At 42.6% G+C, this 24,868-nt stretch overlaps 1 protein-coding gene across 2 annotated transcripts in view; it reads left to right on the forward strand.

Moving 5' to 3' along the window:
- The window catches only part of LOC119793969 (unconventional myosin-IXAa-like), a 187,950-nt gene extending 163,618 nt beyond the window's left edge, over positions 1-24,332 (forward strand). Inside the window, exons 32-43 of one of the 2 annotated variants that reach the window (XM_038301303.1) lie at positions 4,274-4,462; positions 4,604-4,651; positions 5,169-5,280; positions 5,693-5,754; positions 8,286-8,478; positions 9,775-9,903; positions 12,147-12,252; positions 12,358-12,489; positions 14,394-14,517; positions 20,150-20,352; positions 20,439-20,575; positions 22,817-24,332. In XM_038301303.1, coding sequence (XP_038157231.1) covers positions 4,274-4,462; positions 4,604-4,651; positions 5,169-5,280; positions 5,693-5,754; positions 8,286-8,478; positions 9,775-9,903; positions 12,147-12,252; positions 12,358-12,489; positions 14,394-14,517; positions 20,150-20,352; positions 20,439-20,575; positions 22,817-23,205 — 1,824 coding nt within the window. In that variant the 3' untranslated portion in view covers positions 23,206-24,332. Of the gene's footprint in view, positions 1-4,273; positions 4,463-4,603; positions 4,652-5,168; positions 5,281-5,692; positions 5,755-8,285; positions 8,479-9,774; positions 9,904-12,146; positions 12,253-12,357; positions 12,490-14,393; positions 14,518-16,006; positions 16,223-20,149; positions 20,353-20,438; positions 20,576-22,816 lie in introns of those variants that run through there. The other variant, XM_038301304.1, reaches the window with a different exon arrangement.
- The last annotated feature ends 536 nt before the right edge of the window (positions 24,333-24,868 follow it).

Raw genomic sequence — 24,868 nt, forward strand, 5'->3', positions numbered from 1 at the left:
GGTGAAGGCACAGGCACTGAACCAAGAAATCTGCACCTTGCTGGCCAAGGGTGCTATAGTGCCTGTGGACCCCCTGCTGGATCCAGGGGGCTTTTATTCCACGTATTTTCTGGTTCCGAAGAAGACCGGGGGCTTGCGTCCAGTCTTGGACCTCAGAGGCCTGAATGTGTACTTGAAGGCCATGCCCTTTCATATGCTGACCACCAAGGAAGTGTTGCAGGCGATTTCCCCGGGCGATTGGTTCACTTCCATAGATCTCAGGGATGCTTATTTTCACGTTCCGATCGCTCCGCCCCATTGGCGGTTTCTTCGTTTTGCTTTTCAAGGGAGGCATTTCCAGTTCAGGGTCCTCCCGTTCGGACTTTCGCTGTCCCCCAGGGTGTTCACCCGATGTGTTGCAGCGGCCCTCTCTCCTCTGCAGGCACAGGGATTGAGGATCCTCCCATATCTGGACGACTGGCTCATTTGTGCTGCGACGTGGGACCAGGCGGTTCGAGATACTCGGTTAGTGCTCCATCATGTGGGATGCTTGGGCTTGCAGGTGAACATGGAGAAAAGCAGTCTGACCCCCTCACAGGAGACTGTCTTCCTGGGCATTGCCATGGATTCCATCTCAATGACTGCTTGCCCGTCACCCCAGCGGGTGGACAGTATATTGAGCGTGCTCCCGGAATTCAGGCGCGGCGTGGCGCTGCCTCTTGTGCGGTATCTTCGACTCTTGGGCATGCTTACAGCTGCGTCCGCCGTAGTGCCCTTGGGGCTGCTGTCATTGCGGCCCCTCCAGATGTGGTTGAACAGCTTGAATCTGGATCCCACACGGAACACTCATCGTCTCAGAAGACTTCGGGTGGGGCCTCAGTGTCTTCAGTCTCTGTCCCAATGGAGGGTGAGGTTGTTTATGACCACAGGGGTCCCGCTCGGTTCCCTCCCGTGTCGTCGGGAAGTTGTGTTTACAGATGCATCCTCCACGGGCTGGGGTGCAACCTGGCGGGGTCAAATGGCACAGGGGACATGGTCCCAGCGGCAGGGCAGGGAACACATCAATGTCCTGGAGTTACAGGCTGTACTTCTGGCTCTTCAGAGCTTTCTTCCAGGCTTGCGGGGGAAGCACGTGCTGGTGAGGTCAGACAACACCACAGTGGTCTTTCACATCAACCACCAGGGGGGCACGAGGTCAAGGAAACTGTTGTGCTTGACTCGACGGCTTCTGACCTGGGCAGCTCCACGCATAGCCAGCCTCAGAGCAGCCTACATCCCAGGGCCGGAGAACGTGCCAGCAGATTTTCTATCCCGTCAGAAGCCGCTTCCAGGGGAGTGGAAGCTTCACCAAGAGGTGGTGGAGTGCATCTGGAAGGTCTTTGGCAGGGCGGACGTGGACCTCTTTGCCTCAAGGGACGCATTTCACTGTCCCCTTTGGTTCTCGTTGGACAACAGCAGCCCTCTGGGCCACGATGCTCTGGCACATGACTGGCCCCGGACCCTCCTTTATGCCTTTCCGCCATTCAGCCTACTTTTTCAGACTCTCCTCAGGGTACGTCAGGAGGGGCACAGGGTCCTGCTGGTGGCCCCCTACTGGCCAGCGAGGACTTGGTTTCCTCTACTGTGCGAGCTCAGCTCCGGCTCGCCAATGCGTCTCCCCTCCAGGAGAGACCTTCTTTCTCAGATGGGGGGTCAGATCTTGCACCCCGAACCGGACCGGCTCCAGCTCTGGATTTGGCCCCTGCAAGGCCGGGGTCCACCTTCTCAAGATACACTGGGTCCATAGGGCATACAATGGCTAATGCATGGGCGCCGTCCACGCGAGCTGTCTATGCTAACAAGTGGACGGTCTTTGCGACCTGGTGCCGTGATAGAGGGCAGGACCCGGTGCAGTGCTCAGTTTCTGACATACTGACCTTCCTGCAGGCATTGCTGGATCAAGGACGGTCCCCATCTACCTTAAAGGTGTATGTGGCTGCCATTTCCTGTTGGCATGTTGGGCTGAATGGTTGTTCTGTGGGCCGAGACAAGGATGTTGTACTGTTTTTAAGAGGTGCTCGGCGTTTGCACCCACCCAACCGCCCTGTGGCACCGGCGTGGGACCTTTCTCTTGTGCTCGAGGCTCTTCGGTCCCTCCCATTTGAGCCCCTGGCGTCGGCAGACCTCAAATGGCTCTCACTGAAGACTGCGTTCCTTTTAGCTATGGTTTCCGCAAAACGTGTAGGGGAGTTACAGGCTCTCTCGATAGCCGAACCCTGCTGCCGGTGGAATCCTGATGGCTCAGGCATTACACTGTGGGCTGACGTAGCATTTATTCCTAAGGTATCACTGCCAGCAGGCAGCACCCAGCCTCTCCATCTTGCCCGGTTTGACTCCGGAAGTCCCTCTGAACCACTGTGTCCTGTCCGTGCCCTTGAGACATACATCAATGCCACGGCATCCTTCCGAAAGACAAATAGCCTTTTTGTTTGCTACGCTGGCTCACGGAAGGGTCAGGCACTTTCTAAGCAGCGACTTGCACACTGGGTTGTGGATTTGATCTCCAAGGCTTATGCCTTGCAGGACCGGCCACTGCCGGCGGGAGTGAAATGCCACTCTACAAGGGGCATGTCGACATCGTTTGCTGCTATGACTGGGGTGCCATTGGATGTTATATGCCGTGCGGCCTCCTGGAAGTCACCTAGTACCTTTACTCGGTTCTACAGGGTGAATGTGGCTGCGCCCCATCCGCTTCAGGGAATCCTCGAGCAGCATGCCTCTACATCACATTAGGTGGGTGGTGTAGTCGTTGTTCCTTGAATGTTGCTGATTCCTCGTGACCTTGTTGATATGAGTCATCCAGTGCTTTAAGCACCGCCTCTGGCGGTCAGTAGGGATGAAATAGAACGAAAGTTACTACCGTAACTACGGTTCTATGAATCCCGGATGACCGCCAGAGTGCTTGGTCCCTCGGAATCTCTGCTTTCGCGAGAAGATTGAGGGATTGATTGCCGGGTGCCACGTGACTATATAGAGTCACGTGGGTCCCCGGCAGGTCACAGCTGACTTTGTTGTCATTAATACTCTACCTGCGCATGCGCATGAATGATCATTCAGTGCTTGAAGCACCGCCTCTGGCGGTCATCCGGGATTCATAGAACCGTAGTTACGGTAGTAACTTTCGTTTTCTTTTGTGTTACCTGTATGTTATATAGTGCATAATCTAAAGAAAGAAACAACTAAAATGCAGATAAACATGGTTTAATCATATTTTGCTGGTCGTCTCTGAGAAAGTCCCATGATGGCGTCACATAAGCAGTTAAATGGAGAAAATGTATAACGTATCCAAATTCTCTCAGAAAAGTCATAAACCATTTATAAAGATGTGTCTAAGCATTCTTTAGTGAGTGATGGATTGAAATTAGTACTTTTAATACCAGAATTACATTATTTATGGAAACCCGGATGTATATCTAGTTGCACATGCGCAAAGGAGCTGATGGTACGGATCGTGCTTCCGGGATGGATCGGATAGAAACACCTACGATCAACATTAGCAAAGCATTTTCAGGCTAAGAGCTGTTCTCTTAAAGATGATGTGATTAAATGATGTCATCATTGAATAACTCAGTTTAACACCATCATGAACGTGTTTGACAGCAGCAGCAATAAGCTCTAAAATAATATTACATTTGAATCATGTGCCAAGCTAACATCTGTTTATATTGATGACAGTGAGGTTTTAATGAACTCTGGGTTATTTACATTTCTAGTAGTGTTGGATTCCTCCCTCAAAGTGACAAAAGTTTACATGAGCCACAGAAATGGTCCAAAGGAGAGGAGAAGGAAACTACAGGAGGAGAGGAAACAAGAGAGCAGAGAAGCAGCATGAACTGATGCTGGTCATCAGGGTGTGAAACACCCACACACCAAATGCTTTTGTGATTGGCGGGTTAACTGTCAATCTGCCAAAGAGACAACACACAACACTGATGTCCAATCACTGTATAAACTTCACCCTTTCCTTGATGGGCCCTTGGCTTGTCCTTTTCTGGTCCCCTAAGATTCCTTTTTAAACATCAATCTTTGTACTAAAATATTCTTTCTGTCACAATTTGTGGGCATTAAGATGTACAGAGAAGCGTTACCTCCTGGACTGACCCTGTAATTCAGTGAAAGGATGGAGCCATCTTGCAGCCACTCCAGTGGCTGCAAGATGGCTGCCATTCGGCTGGCGTTTGACCTGGAAGGGCTGTTTTCCAGCTGCTGTATTCCAGCTGTAAAGCTCTATGGTATCTTATTTGAACCCCATCAGATGGATGATGGGCGGAGCATCCGCTACAAGGATCTGTATGCACTGTTCGAGCACATCCTGGAGAAGACCATGCGTCTGGAGCAGAGGGACTGGAGCGAGTCGCCTGTGAAGGTGTGGGTCAACACCTTCAAGGTCTTCCTGGATGAATTTATGACCGAGTACAAACCGACGGAGGGGACCATTGGCAGGGTATGAAACACAACCAAAACTGATCTGTTTAAGCAGTTTTGGAATTTTAGTTGATGAGACTTAAAAATGTCCACTCAGGGTGGAAATGCTGTCTTTAAAGTTTGAATGCAGGAGGTAACCCATGTTTCTTTCTCCTGTCAGACTCTAAAACGTGAGCGCAAGAAGTCGAGGAAGAAGGAAACTGACATGGTGAGTTTAAATATACTCTGTAGAGGATGGCTAAAATTTAGAAGTGGAAGGAAAGTTTAGGTTTGAATTCTACAAGGAATAAAATACAAACCAGTCTCAAAAGTTACACTCCAGAGAGGTTCAACCAGTGAGCAAAAGACTGAGGCCTGAGATGGAGGCTCACCCTTCTAACATTTACAGCCAGAGCTACACTAATCACAGCATTAGAATGGCCTAGTCAAAGTCCGGAGCTAATTTAAGTTTAAAATATGCAAGAAATCTGAAAAAAAATTGTGTTCAATTTTACTGATCATTTTCTCCTAAATGAGGCTAAATGCAGGCGGTACTATATTCAGAAATTTAACAGTAAAAAATCAGAACACTCTAAACTTTTCTTTCCACTTCAGAATCTTGCATCGCTTTGTGTTGCTGTGGTATCAAATTAAAAACTGCGTCTTGTTCCATTGTAATGAATGCGTATGAACATACTGCCATGGTGCTACAGTTTTCAGACTAGTTGGTCTGCTGCCCCCTGCAGGTGGAGGAACATAATGGCCACATCTTTAAGTCCACTCAGTACAGCATCCCCACCTACTGCGAGTACTGCTCCTCCCTCATCTGGATGATGGACCGGGCCTGCGTTTGCAAATGTAAGCAAAGGACACACCCAAAAACAAGCATTCAGAAGATGAATATGATTAACTTGTTCTAAGGGGAAAAAAGAGTGTATAAAGAGAAGAATAACATGTTATTAAGATCATTCATGTAGATACCAGAATATAACATCACTACATGTAGCTTCAGGCTAACTGCATCACAGTCTTAGCTCCCACTCTGTCCCACTAAAACCCTTTCCATATGCCGGTCTGAAAGTCGGCTAAATTTGATTACGCTCCCTCCTCCTTCAGAAATCCATCTTCTATCTGGTTACAGAGCGATCTTTGCCACGATGCAGACAGCTGAGCTGACACTAGTCTCTGATTCTTACACTGGATGGAAGTTGTTGGCTCAGGAAAGGGAGTCTGATGGCTTTTTGATGGCTTTGTTTGCTTTTGTCTGCAGTGTGCCGCTACGCCTGCCACAGGAAGTGCTGCTCCAGGATGACCACCAAGTGCAGTAAGAAGGTGGGTTGGGTCCATTTGGTTTTCTGGTTTGGGGAATGCAGCGGATCTATTAGAAGTTCTAAATCCACAGAGGCAAATTAAAAGATGGATCTTTTTCTTCCTTCTGAGTATTTAACACCCAGAGGAGTCACTCCTGATTTCAGAAGTCAATATTTACAAAGAAAACTGCAAAACGAACGGCTCAGCAGAAGTAGCAAGATGTTTTGCAATTGTGAAACATGAAGAGTTTGGTTTGCGTTCAGAACCGTTATTGTCTGTAAGGCATTTAAACATCCAGAGAATTCAACTTCGGTCATAATGGATGGTTAGTGTCTGTGAACATCGACTTTTTTGTCTTAAATTGATCTAAGAGTTTATATTAATTCAGGCATTCAATGCTTTGATCCAAACTCCCTTCATTGTAGCTGCTATTGTTTGCTCAGGGCAGTTGTTCTGCAGGAATGTAGATTTTCTCTTTCGTCTCTGTGTTTTACCTTACTGACGCTCTGCTCAGGGGGAACTGCACTTAATTTCTCTGCCTGATGGACGTAAACAGAGCAGGATACCATCGGGCGTACCGGGAATCCTAGACTGGCCTTTTTGCGTGGGTGCAGGGCTGTCATAATATAATAAGACGTTTTTACAGTAGAGTAGCAGCCATTGAAAATTTCCCCACTTTCCTTGCTGGGTCCTTGGCTGGTCCCCTAAGATTCCTTTTAAAACATCAATATTTGTACTAAATTATTCCTTCTGTCGTGATTTGCGGACATTAATATTTAAAGAGAAGCGCCATCTCTTGGTCAGAGCCTGTAATTCAGTGAAAGGGTGGAGTCAGAGTAAAAACATATGCACGCCCTGGAGAAGGAGAGGGGTCACTCCAGTGGCTGGAAGTTGGAGGGGATACTGCTGGGAGTCGCACAGGGAGGGGCCATTTTGAATGGTTGCTACTGTATAGTTATTTAGTTTTAATTCATGTATGAATAATAACATATTATTCAATTAACTCAATTAATGTATGAACAAGGGCAAAAAAAAACGTTTCGATTATAGTGGTATTTGAGACATGAAATGCAAAGAATGCTCTTTCCTCCCTCCACCCTCTACAGAGCTGGTTACTAAGGTTGTTTTCTTTCTCGCTGTCGTCCGATTTCTGCCTGCTCTGTACTTTACTTATCTAAGTAGATTTTTCTTCCTTCTCTTTAACTGTTCTTTCTACCAGTGTTCCTTTGTTCCTCCTCTCTCATAATATAATCACAATCCCTTCAAAACGCATAAGAATGTATGACATGGAAATGTACCATTTGTAGGGGATTTATATCTGTTAATGTATATTCAATTGATTTCTGAAGATCTCTGCAGAAAATAAAATCAAAACAGGAAGTCTCTCTTGCCATTTGTTTTCTTTTGGAAATATAAAAAATAGGTTTTTTGAATTTTACTGCATTAATAGTTTTTGTCTATACTGTTACAATAAGAGGGAGCTTTTGTTTTGGCCTTGAAGTGGAAAAAAATGTCAAACACAATTTCAAAGAATGCAGTTCGTAATACTACATAATATTTTAACTTAAAAAATCGGTACAAAAAAAAAAAACAAATTGAAAAATATATCTGAGAAAGCAGCCCTTTTTTTCCCCAGAGGCTTTGTTTTCATCCATATTTCCCAGATTTGCACCGTGGGGGTGACCGCTGCTCACCCTGATACGCTTTATAACATTAAAACATTTTTTGATCTTTCCCTCCTTTAAACATCTTTGCATCTTAAATCCTGACCTGCCTGCTTTGTTCCTCCGTTTCCGTGATGCTGGTGTTACAGACCTCTGAAACCTTTCAAGCTGCATTTATACTGAGCTGAGATTTCACCTTGATGGATGTAATTTACACATTTCTCAATTAAATAGTTTAAAATGAATGAAAACACATTCAGGTTTTTGGTTTTAATGAAATCTGAAATTTATCTCCTTATTTTTTTTCGGTATGTGTAACGAAAATCTGTAAGCGTTACAGACGCCTACGGACCAGAATCACCAGGCACCTGAACAGCTTCTTTCCCACATTTGTCACGCTCCTGAACGCCTCCTGACACAACTATAAGGACTGTATTCCCTCCATACAATAATAACATATGGACTGTCCTCACACTCACACACAATTTCTATACAGTCTGTATATAATCTGTAAATCTTATCTGCCATTATTTATCTTGTATTAGACACCCACTAATACATACATAATCCTTTTCCTAACATTCCTGTATAATCTGTATAATCTCTTCATGTAGCTCCCATATTCATATTTATATTTATACACAACTTTTTACAGTCCCTAACTATTACTTTTTGCTTGTACATACACCTGTAATAGTATTTATATCCTGTATAGCACTTCTGGATAGATGCAAACCACATTTCATTGCTTTGTACTCGTGACAGTGCAATGACAATAAAGTTGAATTCTAATTCTAAAAGCTTGGCAGTATGAGGCTCATCATGGTGGCTGTAAACACGAGGAACGCTCCAGCCTTGGTTCTCATACTCTCTGTCTCTGTGTTGAAGTACGACCCCGAGCTGTCGTCCCGTCAGTTTGGGCTGGAGTTGTCCCGTCTGACTAGCGAGGAGCGCGCCGTTCCCCAGCTGGTGGAGAAACTCATCAACTACATTGAGATGCACGGCCTCTACACGGAGGGGATCTACAGGAAGTCGGGCTCTACCAATAAGATCAAAGAGCTGCGACAGGGCCTGGACACGGGTGAGACACGCCCCTCATTCTAAGATTGAATATTTATAATTAATGAAGCCCTAACAGTGCTGTCTGCTTACATGATGTAAAAAGAAGAAATTTTTCAGAGGAATAGGACTGTTAGTGTGTTTCTAAAGCTCCAACCTGCTAACGTTGATTTTTTTTTTGTTTTTTGAGAAATGTAAATAAAACAATTCATTTTTTCTACTCATAGAATAGAATAAAATGGAGGCATTCAAAAAATAAAATATGAAAATGATATATTATTGAATTGAATTTTGAGATCAGTCGACTAATTTCTCTGTTTATTTAAAGCCCCTGTCACACTTTGACAGTTTGGCCAGCATATGCCTGGCATCCCAGAATCACCTAAAACACTGGCATAGACCCAACTTTCCAAGTATTTTTCTGTTTTGGGCATACACATAAAATATTTATGAGTCCAGAGCGTATGTCTAACGACAGTCTAACTAATGCATAAGGCACGGCAGGGTAATGCCCATCAAATTTCACAAGCCAGTGTCCTGAGGGGGGCAGCGATGCTCCCAGAGGTGCCTGGACTGCATAAAGATATTGATTGCAGTATTAACCTAGCTGCTGGTTACCGCCCACCAAATAAGAAGAATAAAAAGAAAAAAGATAAAGAAGGTTTGCAGTTGCAGCAGGTTCCAGTCGGGGCCGTGGGCATTAACGCAGGGAGGACCCATAGCTCTCTCACTCACCCTGTGATGGGAATGAAGTCTGGAGGAGTACTGATGGTTTCCTCCTGTGAGCCCCTTTATACTAAAACGCCATTAGACAGTAGCTGGAAGTTAGAAACGCGTTCAGCGCTTGTCTAGAACACGTCAAATACACTGATATGCGTTGGAGAGAAGTTCTTGATAAGTTACACAGAAGTTATGCACAAGCGTGATGCCACGACTGATGAGTAATTTATAATTAACGTATGTCAACAATCAGATAACTTACCTCTAAGTTGGCCTATGTATGGCGTATGTACGCTGGCATACGTAGAGCACTTTTGAGCTACTCAACATTACCCGATGTGTGTCAGCGTGCGTCAGCATGCTCATAACTCATACAAAACTGAACCATAACTTCTCCAAAGTAAACCAGCATGTTTTGTACATCAGGTATAAGCTGGTTAAATGGTCATTTTGTGACGGGGGATTAACATAAAAAGGAGTTCCAGCCTTCTAGTTGAAAACCTTTCGGAGGCCCAGATCTGAGACAGATGTTTCCCAGCTGTGCCGCTGCGCATTGCTGGCTCTGGAGTTCATGCATCCAAACTTCTTTTGGCTGTAGATGTGAGCAGCGTGGTTCTGGACGACTACAACATCCATGTCATCGCCAGCGTACTCAAACAGTGGCTGAGGGACCTGCCCAGCCCGCTCATGACCTTTGAACTCTACGAGGAGTTCCTCAGAGCAATGGGTAAGCCCTGCTTAAAGCTGTTGGTTTGATGAAAGTATTGATAAATATGTTTTTAAGGCCCTGATAATCTAGTAAAATACTCGTCCTTTCAGATTTGATGCCACTTTACAAAGATCTACGACCTTAAAACTCCAGAGTGGATTATAATCCAAAGTGGTTTAGAGGCACATTAAATACACAACCTTTTAATATGGTAAACTGTAAATGTCCTGTAGTTCTAAAGCACTATTCAAGGCTTGAACAAAGCGCTTTACAATACATTCACCCATTCACCCACACTCTGATGGTGGCAAGCTGCACAGTAGGCACAGCTGCCCTGGGGCTCACTGACAGAGGCGCCACCGGGCCCTCTGACCGCCATCATTAGGCAATGCAGGTGAAGTGTCCTATCAAGGACAATACGACACTTGAACCGACAACCCTTCAGTTGCAGGGTGAACTCCTTCATCTGATGTCACAGTTCTCAATAATGATAACACACAACTTTTCACTTTTTATATCTGCTGTAGGAAAAGCTGATGCTATTTTCAAACAACTGTCAGGGTTTTTTTTTTATTTTGACCTTTTAAAATAAGCAAAAACATGAGAGTTTCATAGAGATGAAGCAGAGATTTTCTTCTACACGATTTTATTTGATGAAAAATAAACATAATTTCCAAATTAATAAAAAAAAAATGTATCTAAAAGCATATCTCTGGTTCTCTTAAAGGGATAGTGGAGGATTTTCACAATAAAAAAAACAACAACCTGCCCTCTCCATTATAAAACAAAAAATGCACATACACAAACCTGTACCTGCTCCCCAGAGGTAACGCCTATTAAACGCATGTTAGAGCCCAGGTCTCCCCGTGCACGCTCTGTTTAAAAGTTGATGTTTGCATTGGTCATACAAGCTTACTTTAGGAGGACCACTTATTTTGATGATCCACCCGGAAAAAGACCATCCTCCACTATACTTTTCATGTAATTCAGTTGTAAAAATTGAATTCTGAGATTTTAAAGGCACACCGCTTTGTGACCTGAAGAGTTGATGCATATGAGTTATTTTAAATGATTCCTCAGGCTAATATGCAGCACTTTACACTAACAATGCTACAAGCTGGGCTCCCCTCTTGAAATACTGACTCTGTAAGTTGGGAGAAGATCCACCTTCGTTGGTGATGTAACCCATGGCCGCGGGAAGTGGGGGTCTCTGCAGCACCCTCTAGTGGTGAGAGGGAGACTTTAAAAAAGTATTAAAAACACTTCGCACAATTTATAAATTTCTTATGAATATTTGGGGAAATTACTTTTTTCTTATTTGACTATTACGTGTATTTGGATTTTAATTTAATTATTGTGAGGCCTCATCAACTCAACTTCATGGAAGTTATGTTGTCATGGCAACGTCAAGCAAGCTAGAGCATGGTATCCTGCTCATGGCAGCAGACTAGTAAAATGACATAGTCTAATCACAGAAGGAGGAGCAAATATGGCACAGAAAAGCATTTTGGGTTCAAATTTCTTTGTGTAATGAACTATTAAATTAAGGAAATTAAGAACTATTAAATAAAATTTGAATAGTATAATAATTTATTATTTCCTTCTGGTAAATGGAATTTGGAGCTAATATATTCACGTATAACATAAACACAGTGACTCAGGTTCATGCCAGCTGACCAAATGTATGTTTTTATAGTGTTATTGTGAAGTTTAATTTATAGCTGATATATTCACCTGAGAACTGATGATGCCTGTGTGTTACAGACCCTGGTTGTGTGCACTGAAGTGTATATGATGATATACATATAGTATTGAATCTCAATCTATTTACTTATTTATTTTTATTGTATTTTGAATAGGCCTATAGGCTCATAGGTGTTTTGTCCAAAATACAGGCAGAGAAAGCTAGCAGGCTACAAACAAAAGCTACAAGGGGCACCAGACCTGAAAGTTACAGGTCTATTGCCCCTAGTGGCCAATAGTTACCCGATGTGCCTTTAAAGATCAACAAAATCTTCTTAGACTGATATCGGTTATTAGTTGGTTCCTAACATCATGTTTAGTTACCATTTAGAGCCATAGTCGGGGGTCTAAAGCTCCACTTCCTGCTTTGGAGCCGCAGGTCACAGACCTGATCTAAATGATCCAGCCATAACTAGAGATTTTTGAAACTAAATGTTTATTAAGACTTCTGGAAATTTAAAGGAAGGAAAGCGTGAATTCGGACATGAAAAGCAAAGTTTTTGATCTGCTGTTTTCAGGCCAACCGGACAAGCGGGAGATGATCCGAGGCGTTTATTCTGTGATCGACCAGCTCAGCAGGACGCACCTTAGCACGTTGGAGCGTCTGATCTTCCACCTGGTCAGGTGGGTGAGCTTCATGGCAGTCAGACGGTTCCTGAAGGAATGTCTGTGTCACGTCTGCTGAAGGTTGGGATTAAAATAATTCTGCTGTTCTGTGTTGCGTTGCAGGATTGCCCTACAGGAGGAAACCAACAGGATGTCCGCCAACGCACTCGCAATCGTCTTCGCTCCCTGCATCCTCCGTTGTCCCGACACCATCGACCCGCTGCAGAGCGTTCAAGACATCAGCAAAACCACCGCGTATGTTTCCCTCTGCCTCCATATTGGAAATCTGAAAGGCAGGAAGTGGATCTGCTTCCTTTGGGATGAAAGTTCATTCAGAGACGCACCTAAGAGTTAATAAGAAATACATTTATGATGATTCTATACGTCTGAAAAGGCCCCCTAACCGATTGGTGTCTTGCAACCATTTTTACCTTTACATTTTTGTTTTAACTATGATTTTTACAGTTTTACCCAAGTTATAATTTTTAATAGATTAAAAATGCTCATCATTATTTAATGTAGGTCATTAAAGTTTATTGAAATAATACTATGATGGTTTATTCCAAAAACTTTAGCAATTTTTTAAAAACTCAATATTTCATTCATTGACCATAGAAGCCTTATATCTACATAGTTAGCTTGGCTATCTCTGTACCTACATAGAGACTACTTTCCCACTGGTTTCAGCTTCATAGTCATGGTAGGACACTTCTTTTATTTTACTTTGGATAATCTTCGGGCAATGAATCTATTATGATTTGGAACAAAACCTCACAAAACATTGCAAATGAATATCTGAATCCTTTCAAGTCAAGTACGTATATTTTTATTCAAATTCAAATAATTAAATTGAAACAGCTGAAATAATTTTCAAAATCTGAAAAAAAACTGCTTACAGATTCAAATTCATTCAAATTACCCTGAAAAATAAGCAAGCCTATATAAAATCTAATAATTTTACTCACCTTTCAAATATTCATTTAGAGTGTTTATTATCTTAAAAGAACAACCAAATAATTTTGATTTTCTGATAAACATTCTATTTTATAAAATAATCTTAACCCTTAACTTAAATAGCTTAATTAAAATGCATTTTTCAAACTTTTGATTCTCTCCTCCGGTTTCCAGCACAGCTCCACTTCACTCATCAGCATCTTGCAGATTCTGGCTGTCACCAAGCAAAACAGCAGCGGGCTACAGATTCATTTCATTCACAACCAAAATGCAGGGTTTGAATGTTCAGCAATGCGTGTACGCTCTAGACTAATTCTCATGTGTCATGACAACTTTAAAGACAGGAAAATGTTTGGGCTTCAAGTTAGTTTACCTAGTTCTGCATGCTATGTCCACAGATTAGGACTTCTACATATTTGGTGACACAATGGTGAGCTTATAAAAGGTAATTTCTTCTGAGTCTGGACTTACCTGAAGTGTTAGTTTTAGCCTTCTTAAAAATCAAGTCCCTCAAATCATGTTGTCTTTACCGCTTAGCTGTGATGCTGTTCAGAACACGCTCACCTGCTTCGCTGGTTGCGCCACTGAGGTCTAAAAATGAAATGGCATGTGCCCTCTGGGCCACCGTAATCTGGTCAGGCTACTAGGAAACGAACAACCAGCCAAATGTTGAGAGCACAATATCATTGCCATTACTGTTAATATATAGTAGAAATTGACACATTCAGTAATAAAATGTCAAAGGGGATGGTATGGGAGAATGGTCATTTAAGAAGGGGGATGCCCCCCCCCCACCCCCACCCCACCCCTTTCAACTCAATTACTGATTATAGTTATACTTTATTTTATTTATAATTATATCAAGACGTTCCGCTAAAGCATCACCTTCGATTTGAAGCTGATATTTACTTCAAACTCATTACTTCAGTTGATTGTTTTTTTTCTACAAGAAGGGAGTTTTTTTTCAGTAAAGTAAAATGAACAGTTTCAAACCAGAAAGACAATAATAATCTGAATTGACCAAAATTACATGAACGTCCCACTTCTTTCAAGCTACTCTTTGCTTCTTCGACTCGATACATCAAATGTAAACTTTTGACTTTTTTTTTGCTTAATTCTTTTTTCCGGGCCCCCATGAAAAACCATTGCCCCAGTCTGGACCCCGTGGAGATTTTGACGATTTTGCTTTTGTCCTCTGCCTGCAGGTGCGTGGAGCTGATCATCAACGAACAGATGAGCAAGTACAAAGCTCGTCTGAAGGACATCAACACTCTGGAGTTTGCAGAGAGCAAAGCAAAAAGCAGACTGACCCACATCAGGAGGTCCCTGGTAAGACGGCCCCGAGGTTTCAGGCCTGTAGCTGCTGTGGAGCAGCTGGCATGGCGTTCTGCTCGGAGACCATTTACATTTTCACACAAACAAGCAGAGGTTTCACTTTTATCACTAGAACCTTTTTAACATATGGACCAATCATACCAATTCTAAGTCAGGATTATTTAAAAGAGGTTCTGAATAAAACTTCCCTCTGAATCTTTTAATTTAGTCAGCACATAATATTAAAAAAAAGTTAAATGGATTCAAATAGATTGCTGCTTCTCAAAGTTTTTGGCAAGAAAAACTGAAAAAGTTGTGAACATACGGCATTTTGTAAACCAAGGAAACACGGCAATGAGTCAGGGAGGAAGTTATGGAGATGATTGAAGCAGATTAAAACGAGCTGACAGAGCATCTGAAAAAAGAAAGAAGTCTCCCTGTGAACCTCCTGAACATGACAGCTTGGCAAAGATAGTGAGAGCGTTCTGATGTGGGGAGGCTGTGCTTCATTAGGACCGAGACACTGGACACCTTTAAAAAATGGGTTTGACTGAACCTGAGCAGAGAAATCAGCAAACCTTTAGGAATCCTACAATCAATTTCATTCATTCAGTTTATTTATATAGATCCAATTCACAACACGTCATCTCAAGACACTTTACAGTTCAACCAGATCATACAGTCAGTTTTCTATCAAAGGAAAACCAGCTGATTGCATCGACTCATTGACTCTTCAGCAATCCCTCACACTAAGCATGCTTGTAGCGACAGTGGAGAGGAAAAACTCCCTTTAAACAGGAAGAAACCTCCAGCAGGACCAGGCTCAGTGTGAGCGGCCATCTGCTGAGGACGACTGGGGTTCAAGGAGACAGATACAGACATAGAAAAAGAAGCATAGATACAAAAGGCAATTGTAAAAGGCGGCCCCGTCCAGGAAACACACAGCCAGGCAGACGAGCTCTGAGCCAGCTGGGAATGGTAACATCTGGCTGAGTCTCACCCCAAAAGACTCCCAGTTGTAGTTTCAGCTAAAAAAAAGTTACAAAAAAGGGGTTTTATTTGTACTGCGAGAAAAATAAAACTTTGGTTTTTCACTTCTTTCTTATATAAATGTTCTGGTTTTGATGCAAAAACTGTCAGAAATGAAAGGATTCTGAAAACTTTACTCATAAATCAATGTTAGTTTCTGATCAGTAAATCTTTTAGATGTAATGACGTTTAATTTAAGTGCCTGTGACAGCGCAGTGTAATATTCCTCCAGATCATCTATCCACCAATCTTTAAATTAAATGCCGCAGGATTAAAATAGTTTCTAACACTTTAGGGAGAAATGGGAGATTTTTGACCTGGATAACTCAACCTAAAGTTAATTCTATTCTCCTTTCTTTAACCTGAGCTAATCCTAAACTCGCCCCTCTAATTGAGCAGGCCCCGTTCTGATGTGATTACCTGCACCAGTCCCTAACCCTGATCTGTCCTTCCTCCCTCCCTCCCTTCCTTCCAGAAACCCGTACTAATTGCTGTTAGGTTTATGAGCATTACCCGCACTGCCACCCCGGTATGTATGCCCCGCCCTCACCATGCGCCGCCCACCGCCAGTCCTGCCGTGTCCTGTTGCTCCCATGCTGTCTGTAACGTCCAGCCACAGCACTATCCATGCCTGTCTGTCAGCTGGTCTCTGTTAGGCAGCTCATTCTTTGTTTAGATGTTTGTTTTATTGTTCGTGTTTCTGTTTTAATATCCTTTAGTGCAAAAAATATGGATGAATGACATTATGTCATCATTATGCTGAAGTGGCCATTCTAACCCACTGCTGTTGAATTAGATTCAGTCGAAGACAACAGCATAACTGGCTTGAAGTGGCTTAAACAGGACTGTTTGATTACAAGTTAAAACTTTACATTTTTTCTGATAAAGTGCAGAAATAGCCATTAGTTTACCTCAAATTGATCTGAATAAATAAACAAACTCTTTTGCTTTTATTCACCTAAAATGTCCAATCTACCTAGTGATAAATGATAAGTGTCTCATTAAATTAATCTGCATGCCAATATTTAATATATCTCTCAATACTTTAACCTGCAGGATTATATTGCATATTATGCATATATGTTATCTGAATTTTGCTATTAATATAATATCATAATACATTTTTATAAATTCTCAATTTTTATTCATTTTTCAAATATGCATTGAGATATTTGTTATATATCTTGAAATGTTTAATTTGCTTTGCAATATTTGCTATATACCTTGAAATATTTCATCCACATGATGTATAATAGAATTATATTCTTAATCTGCATGTGGATATTAAATATATATCAGGATTGTTTTAATATGCCTGGTTATATTAGATATATATCGGTATTGTTCTCTACATGATGATATACCATATCTATCATTATTCCAATCAGAATGGCAATATATGATGTTAATCTGTATTTTATATCTGCAAGCTAATATGCTTTTTATATTCTGTCGTTTTTAATCTGCATGGGGATATACCATATGTATCGACCATTTTTATTTTCCATAACATAATATAGAAACGTCCGGTTTGAATCAGCAACATTTATTACCAAAAAGCTGTGGTTTTACAGGAGAAATGCCTTTGAGATAAAGTAGTGGTGTTGTTTTGTTGATCATCAACAAATAGGGAAACTTATGAAGAGGAGCTGGGTCTATAGTACATTCCAAAAAAGTTAAATAACAATCCACTGGAGTTTGTTTCCAAGTTTAAAGACATTTTGCTTCACAACCAGGAAGTTTTTTCATTTCAAAATGTCAGAAATGGAGTTGAGTTCAAGCCTCGAACTCGATGCTATTTCAGACATTTTGGATTAAAAAGGTTCCTGAATGGGAAGCGAAATGTCCTCAAACTTTGAAAATAAACTCCAGTGGATTGTTATTTTTTTTACTTTTTTGGAATGTACTATTACCTGGATGACTGAGATTCTTCACCGGTCTACAGTCAGTTATAAAGCAACTAAAAATATCTCTTTAGATCATGAAATTGATAGTAAAGGTGATTCCTGAAGCTCATGTTTTATGTAGAATTACGATCTCTTTGGTTCCTGGAAATGCTCAGATACACATGCAAATGTATCTCTTCATGCAGGATGTGCAAATTCTGAATGAATAGCTCATTGTTTGTTAGCAGTTATGCTCACTCTGCAGCCTCCTTTCTGACTGATCTGAAAATGGATGATAATCACTTAAATAGTTGAGTCTGATCCTAACTGGTGGCTTGACTGAACAGATAAACCCGACTGAGGAGCATGTAAAACATCAACATAAAAATAACCTTAGCATTTGTCTCCATTAGACGTGATTTTTTTTTTATCTTATTAAAATACCTTTTAAAATAGAGCAGAATACAAAACCTATTCTTTTGAAGCAATTAGTTAGCTCTGTTGCCCTGCCATGGACTGGTGACCTGTCCAGGGTGTCCTCCACCTCTCGCAACCAAAGCAGGGATAAAGCGTGACAGAAAATGGATGGATGGATAGTTTGCTCTGTTTACTCTTACTTCCTCATAAGAAAATTGACTTTAGCTTCTGCTAATCAGTAGTTTTTATAATATGTTTGTGACTCCAAAAGCAAAAAATAAAAGTTAAAGTCAGGTAAGTTTCAACAACTCTTAACATTACTTACTGATGTTCAGAACTACTTCCTCAGAGGTATCACATATGAAGCGTCAACACTGGGTTGGGATGTGGCGCACGCAACACATACCTGGAATCTCTGGTAAAGATATGAAAACATTAGAAAATAATATGCCTTTTATTTTAATAAGACCTAAAAATGAACCAAAAGGGAATAAATAGCTGATGGTTCATTGTGATGGGGATTTGTGTCCCACAGGGGTTTCAAAAATATATAGGACTCTATAGCATCATTTACCTTTCAGATCTTTCAAACTAAACCCACCATCTGGTTGCAGCCATTTCCATGTGTATACAGTAAAGGCGGACTTATCTAACCAAAGCCCACGACTCCCAGTAAAGCCCAACACAGACATGTATCGCAAAGAGCTGCTTGTTACATGGTAAATGGATGCGACGGCTTTGTAACCCTTCTGCTCGCTGTTCTTGGCGGTCAGGTAGACCTGGCTGGTTGTCGAGGTCTTTGCAAAAAACTTTGTCTGCTTTATGTCATATATTTGCCCACAGATATTCCTCAGTGGCCAAATAGAAATACCCTAGAATATTATCTTTAGGAGGCGTGGATCTTTTACCCTCATCTAATAGAAATTCAATTCAATTCAAGTTATTTTTATAGTGCCACATCACAACACATGTCATCTCAAGGCACTTTCCAGTTCAACCAGATCATACAGTCAGATTGATTCAAAGTTTGCTATCTAAAGAAAACCAGTTGATGCATCATCTCATTGACTCAATCCATCACACCATGCATGCTTGAGGCGACAGTGGAGAGGAAAAACTCCCTTTTAACAGGAAGAAACCTCCAGCAGAACCAGGCTCAGTGTGAGCGGCCATCTGCTGAGGCCCACTGGGGTTCAAGGAGAATAAAGAAAATATTATGGAATATCTTTGTCATCTGTGAATTTGGAAAGGGGACCTATTTTGCACATTTTTTAGCATTGTGCCTCTAGAAACATTTAAAGCACTTAGAAAATCCAGCTGTTTTTTCTTTTTATGGCATTTAAAAAAAATTTTTTCTTGTTCAAAAAATAACCTGCTAAGAAAACGCACAACGGGACAGATGAAATATTTGCTGAGAAAGACAAAATCATGAGTGTTGAAAAGCTCTTTTGGATGGGAAAGAGGCCCACAGCCTCACCGAGCCTCTACCTTAGCTAACAGTTAACATAAGGTGCTTTTCCTACTTAATCTAAAGGTTGGATGAATCTTCTTTAAGTGTGAGATATTGCTAATCCTCTAACGACTGATCTTATTTACAGTAATGGTGTTTTAATCAGAGGAAGGTGTTAAACAATGAGGTACGGAACATTAGCAGCTATGATCGAAGTAGCTCCAAGCTCACTGAATATGCAGAAAACTGGGAAAAATATTCCAGAAATAATCAGATTGTATTTTCTTTCATTCTAATCTGCTGAACAACCTTTGCGAAGCTAGTTTTGGAAACTCATCACTCAGACCTGATAGGTTGAAATGTTGATCAGATAAATAAGATGTTGCTAGTTTAGTTTAGTCTAGTTCTTCTCCTAAAACCAGGTCTGCGGGTTACTGTAGCTGTAGGTTGTAGCTGAAAAGCTTTGAAAGTGGCTACTTAGCGCCAGCTAACCTGCTCCCATGCCATGTAGCTGTGTGTGTTTGCTGTGAAGGCTCAGACAGAGCTGGGTAGCTCAGCTGATCGCACCGCTTCCTGTTTCTGCTGCTCAGCGTGTTCAAATGCAGCACAGCGTTATTCCAGGTCATTCCTGCGTGTGTGACCGTATGACCGAGTGTTTGTTTGTTCTGCAGCAGAGCTTATAGCAGTGATGGTGCAAAGCGTGGTTAGTGGATCTGTATTGTCAGCATGTGGTTAAAAACATGGTCGCTCTCTGCTTCATGACCATCTCTCTCACCTATTACCTCTCTGATCAAACTTCAAATTTATGCCATTTCCCTGATTTTAGTTATTTATTTTGTTCATCTGTGTTTGTCTGAAAATACAGAGCAGAGTTCGTGTTCGGCAAAGCGGCTCCCACATCCCATCGCCTCCTTTGAGCCCCAAAGCAGAAGGAGAAGGTGCTGGAGGAGGAGGAGGAGGAGGAGGAGAGGAGGCAGGAGAGAGCGGGCTCAGTGAGCAGCAGCAGCAGGTGATGCAGCAGGAGGAGCGGATACTAACTGAGCAGATTGAGAGCCTACAGAAGGAGAAGTGCGTTTTAACACGAGAGACGTTTCTACTCTGGAGTTTGTTTGAAGTTGGACGCCTCTGATGAAGCCGCATGTGTTTGCTTTCAGGGAGGAGCTGACGTACGAGATGTTGGTCTTAGAGCCTCGAGCATCTGATGATGAAACTCCTGAATCGGAGGCCTCCATCGGCACAGCAGACAGCTCTGAAAACATCACCATGGACACGGAAGGAGCCACCCCCTCTGGTACGCTCTTTAGATGCCAGTGGGGTTACATTCAATGCAAGAATAAACCATTAGTGGATTAATAACAGCAGTTCAAAGTAAACGAGAATAAGTCTTATAAAAGAAGAAAGATGTCTGAATTTTATTGAGAAGCATGGAGTGAAAAAGCGATTCAGAGCTCATCCCTGGGAAATCCTGCCAGGGAAATGTTCTACAGATCAATGGGAATTATAAGCCACACCCATTTGATTCCATAGTTGCAGAACTATGAGCTGAAAGCTCACATAGCCTGAGGTCTGGTCAGATCTTATTGCATAGATCCTGATCAGGTGCCTTGCATGTTTATTGCAGAACGATGATGTCAGATTGCAGGTTAGAGCCTCACTTTTATCAGAGTTTAGAAAAATCTATGATAATCTGTGTTTTGAATCAAAATGTTCTTGTATTTAAACTATTTAGGCTACTTAGCTGTTGGTTTTGTTAGACAGATCTACTTCTGTATCTAAAACCAGACGTGAACGTTGAGAAAACTGCTCTATTGTATCCATTCAACAATGGATACAATGCTAAGCCAGACAATTAAGAGACTTTAAATGTGTATAACTACACCTGTGATGAACCATGAACCTATAATTGTTGTTGCCCCAGAGTGCAGACAGAGACCAGGGGGAGTATTAATGGCTGAAGGAGACAGAGTGAGATCAGTCAGTGGAGGAGAGTTTAGTCCTGCAGCATCCTGCTAATTTTCTCAACCACAGAAATCATTCTGAAAATTTTCTGATCTGTTTTTAGAGCTTAAAAACAGATTAAAGCACAAAATCTCTGAAGGTAAGCAGTGAGAAACAGCAGCTGTCAGTAGAGCAATGTCTGCTGCTTCCTGTGCACCACAAGAGAGAATAGATCTGGTTTCTTCTCCTTATTTAAAGTTTCTCCAGAATTTATATTGATTCCAATCAACCATCCACTGATCTGCTGTTCATGGAGCCTTCAGCTCCCCTCACAGTAGTAGCAATTCCAAATTTCCACACTTTCCATGATGGATCCTTGGCTGGTCCCCTACAATTCCTTTTTAAACATCTAAAACATTCGTTCTGTAATGATTTGTGGACATTAAGATCTAAAAAGTAGGTCATCTCCTGGTCAGACCTGTAATTCAGTGTAAGGTAGAGTCAGATTGATATGCAGACCAAGGAGAAGGCCAGTGGCTGGATGTTGGAGAGGATTTTGCTGAGAGTTGCAGGGTAGTAGGCTGGGGTTTGACTGGGAAGGGCCATTTTGAATGGCTGCTGCTGTAGATCTGCATGGGGAGACTGGAACAGCATCTCAGTCCCTCTGAGGGAACAAGTTTCACTCATTTCAGCATCTGTCAGCAGAGTTTGTGCAGCCCACATAAATGCAACATTCATTTACCAATTGAATGCGTAATTAAAAAAAAGATTTCCGAAGTTGAGAGCACTGCGGCAACCAGCGGACCTGCAAAGGTCAGCAGCAGCCCAATCTGCATAGCCGTGTGTGAAGGACCGCTGGCTCTGGCTGCGATTTTTTGGTTTTATTTGGCAAAATTTTCATTTGATTTGTGTTTATCTGACTGTCGTCATCATTATTCCCCCACTAAATTAAACAAGTAATAATTTATTATTATCTAGAGACTGTTAATAACAGGAGGTGAAATGCAGCTCTAGAAGAGCCGAGCGAATCTGTACTCGGGTTCTCGTGAATTGAGAAACTGCCTAGACCGCCACTCCCCAAAGCATGCATTAGCATGAAGGGTCCTGCCTAAGGATCCACACTGGCATTCATTCCCCCCAGCTGGGATACCACTTCCTGTTTGCAGGCCCGGTGACCAGTTGAGCTAGACAGCCGCTAGCTCAAGTGGCTTCCATTACCTCTGACTGGTTTATTACTGATGTTTCTTCTTAAAGTCAGCTTGATGTGGCGTTCCTCAAGGCTCTTTCCTCGGTTCCCTCCTGCTCATTAAATCTGATTTCGTTTGTCATTGTTATAGAAAACCCTTACTAACTCCGTTTGCATGAGATTAAATGTTTGTTCACCCCCAGAAACCTCCTCAGATCTAAGGATTTTCTGAAATGATGTATTTCCAAAGCCAGCAGGTTATTTCAAAACAATGATAACTCAAACTATTTGGATTTCCTTTGTTAAATGTTTAAGCTTGACTTGAGCCGCTGTTTTTTCTTTTCATACTCTATCGGTTTGTAACACATATTGATGTACTGTCCTGTCTTCTGCCTGTCTTCTTCACAGAACGTGTGACGTACCAATCGAGAAAGTCTGAGTCGAAGTCCAGACGAACTCTCCGTCGTCAGCCAGACTCTCAGGACTCTGTCGACTCCACCTCCACCATCTCATCCTCCTATCACCCCTCCTCCTCCGTTTCCTCCAATGCTTCTGGTTCCCCATCTCCTCACTACCGTTTTCGCTCGTCCTCCTCTGGGCCCCTGCTCACATCTTGCAGCTTGGGGGCCCCGTTGGCCGAACCAGAAGAAGGCCAAAGGACCGGAAAGACTCGCCTCAGGCTCAGGCTGAGCCGCAGCTCACCGCGGGACTCCTCGGGAGCCCATCGGAGAGATTCGGACTTCGGCTCGGGGCCACAGCAGCTGGTTCTGTACAATCAAAATGAGTTCATGGTGTGATTACCGCAGGGAGAGGAAGACCAGCTGCCGCCGGCTTTTGACGGGAAAAAAGGAGGAGACTGCAGGTCAGAAAGCAGCTCCTCCTCTGTGCCCAACCCCGGCATCTTTGACCCAACCAAAGCAGAAGGATTTGGTATTGAGCAGATCTTCAAGGAAACGGCGGGCTGATGGTTTCTGTGAGCAGCAGACAGCTGGACCGAAAGGAACCGAGGAGATCTCAGTACGTTTTTAGCCCCTGCAGGTGTACCAGGGGTCATTTAAAGGACCAGTGAGACTGGAAGGCAGATGTGGGGGTTGGATAAGGAAGAAAAGAAGGAAATCCTTCAAAGCCAAATCTATCAATGCTCCATCTTTATTTTTGCAGCAGGTGGGTCGTGCCACCAGGAACAAATGTAGCCATAGTGACTGAACTGGTGAACATGCTGTCAGGAAGCAGCGTCAATCTAAGTGTGCATTACGTCATGTTTACACAGGAAGCAGCGGCCAAGAGGCTGCACGCTTTCCATCACACCTGGCTCACATCAGTTACGACAGACTGTCAAAGCTGTGTTAATACTATTATTATTATTATTAATATTATTGTTTCAGATAAATAGAGAGTCCGGTGCTGCTCCTGGGTTGGTCGTGTGGATCTGTGACCTGTTTCTGTAAATTGAAGTGTAAGAAATTCAGGTCGACTTTCTTTATGGCCGGTTTTCCGTCTGGCTCCGGGGCCGGTTTGAGGGGCCGCGGTTTGACTCGTCACATGTCCCCAGAGCTCGCCCCAGGCGTCCGTTGGCCGGCCGGCTGGGAGTGCTTTGTGCTCTGCCTTTTTTTCTGCACAGGTTTAGTTCAGAAACATCAGTGTTACTTGGTCAGGACTTGAATCTTTGGTTTGTTTTTTATTGTGAGATATTCCTGTATCATAGGCGTTAATTGATTGATATCAAAGATGTCATGCTTTTTTGTTTTTTTCTTAATTATTGGATTGTTTTGATGAAAGCCATTTTTTTCTCTTCCTATGACTTCACTTCTGTGCATATGTAGCCTCTCTTACTCACTCCTTTATACACTTGGCTTTCTCTGCTCCTTTAAGGGTGAAAACTGTGCCGGTTACACTATGAACGGTGGTAGTGGGATAGGGGGGGGGGGGGGGGGGGGGGGGGATTCTATTTCCTTGCACTTACCAGACCATTTTAACCGTCCAACATCGCTGAGCCACAAAATGCTCTGCTCCTCCTCTTCCTGCTCTCTCTCTTCTTGACCGTAGCTCCCCTGCGCTCCTCTCTCCGGGTTCTTGCTGTGAAAAGTAGCATTTAATCTGCCTGTTGACCAAAACAAGTAGCAACTAACCCACACACTCAGTCTGTGTGCGTCCTCTTACTGTCCTACTCTGTCCATAACAAGTGTGCGTGATGTTGACTCTGGACTTTGGAGCAAGCTTTGATCTGGCTTCACTACACCATCAGTGTTAAATCAGCTCCTCTTTACAGCTGTCAATCAGTGCCTTGCACCAGTCTTCACACCATTTGATCTTTTGCAAGTTTTGCCAGCATACAACCACTCATTCAGTGCAAGTTGTCAGGATCTTATATTATAGAGAAGCACTAAGTTGTGCATAGATTGTGGAGGGGAAGAAAAAGCAGGCTTGGTTTTGAACTGTGAGGATGAACTATTTCTGAGT

This window comes from Cyprinodon tularosa, unplaced genomic scaffold (assembly GCF_016077235.1).
Source record: "Cyprinodon tularosa strain WSP-4 unplaced genomic scaffold, ASM1607723v1 ctg465, whole genome shotgun sequence".
In the NCBI taxonomy this organism is placed as follows: Eukaryota; Metazoa; Chordata; class Actinopteri; order Cyprinodontiformes; family Cyprinodontidae; genus Cyprinodon; species Cyprinodon tularosa.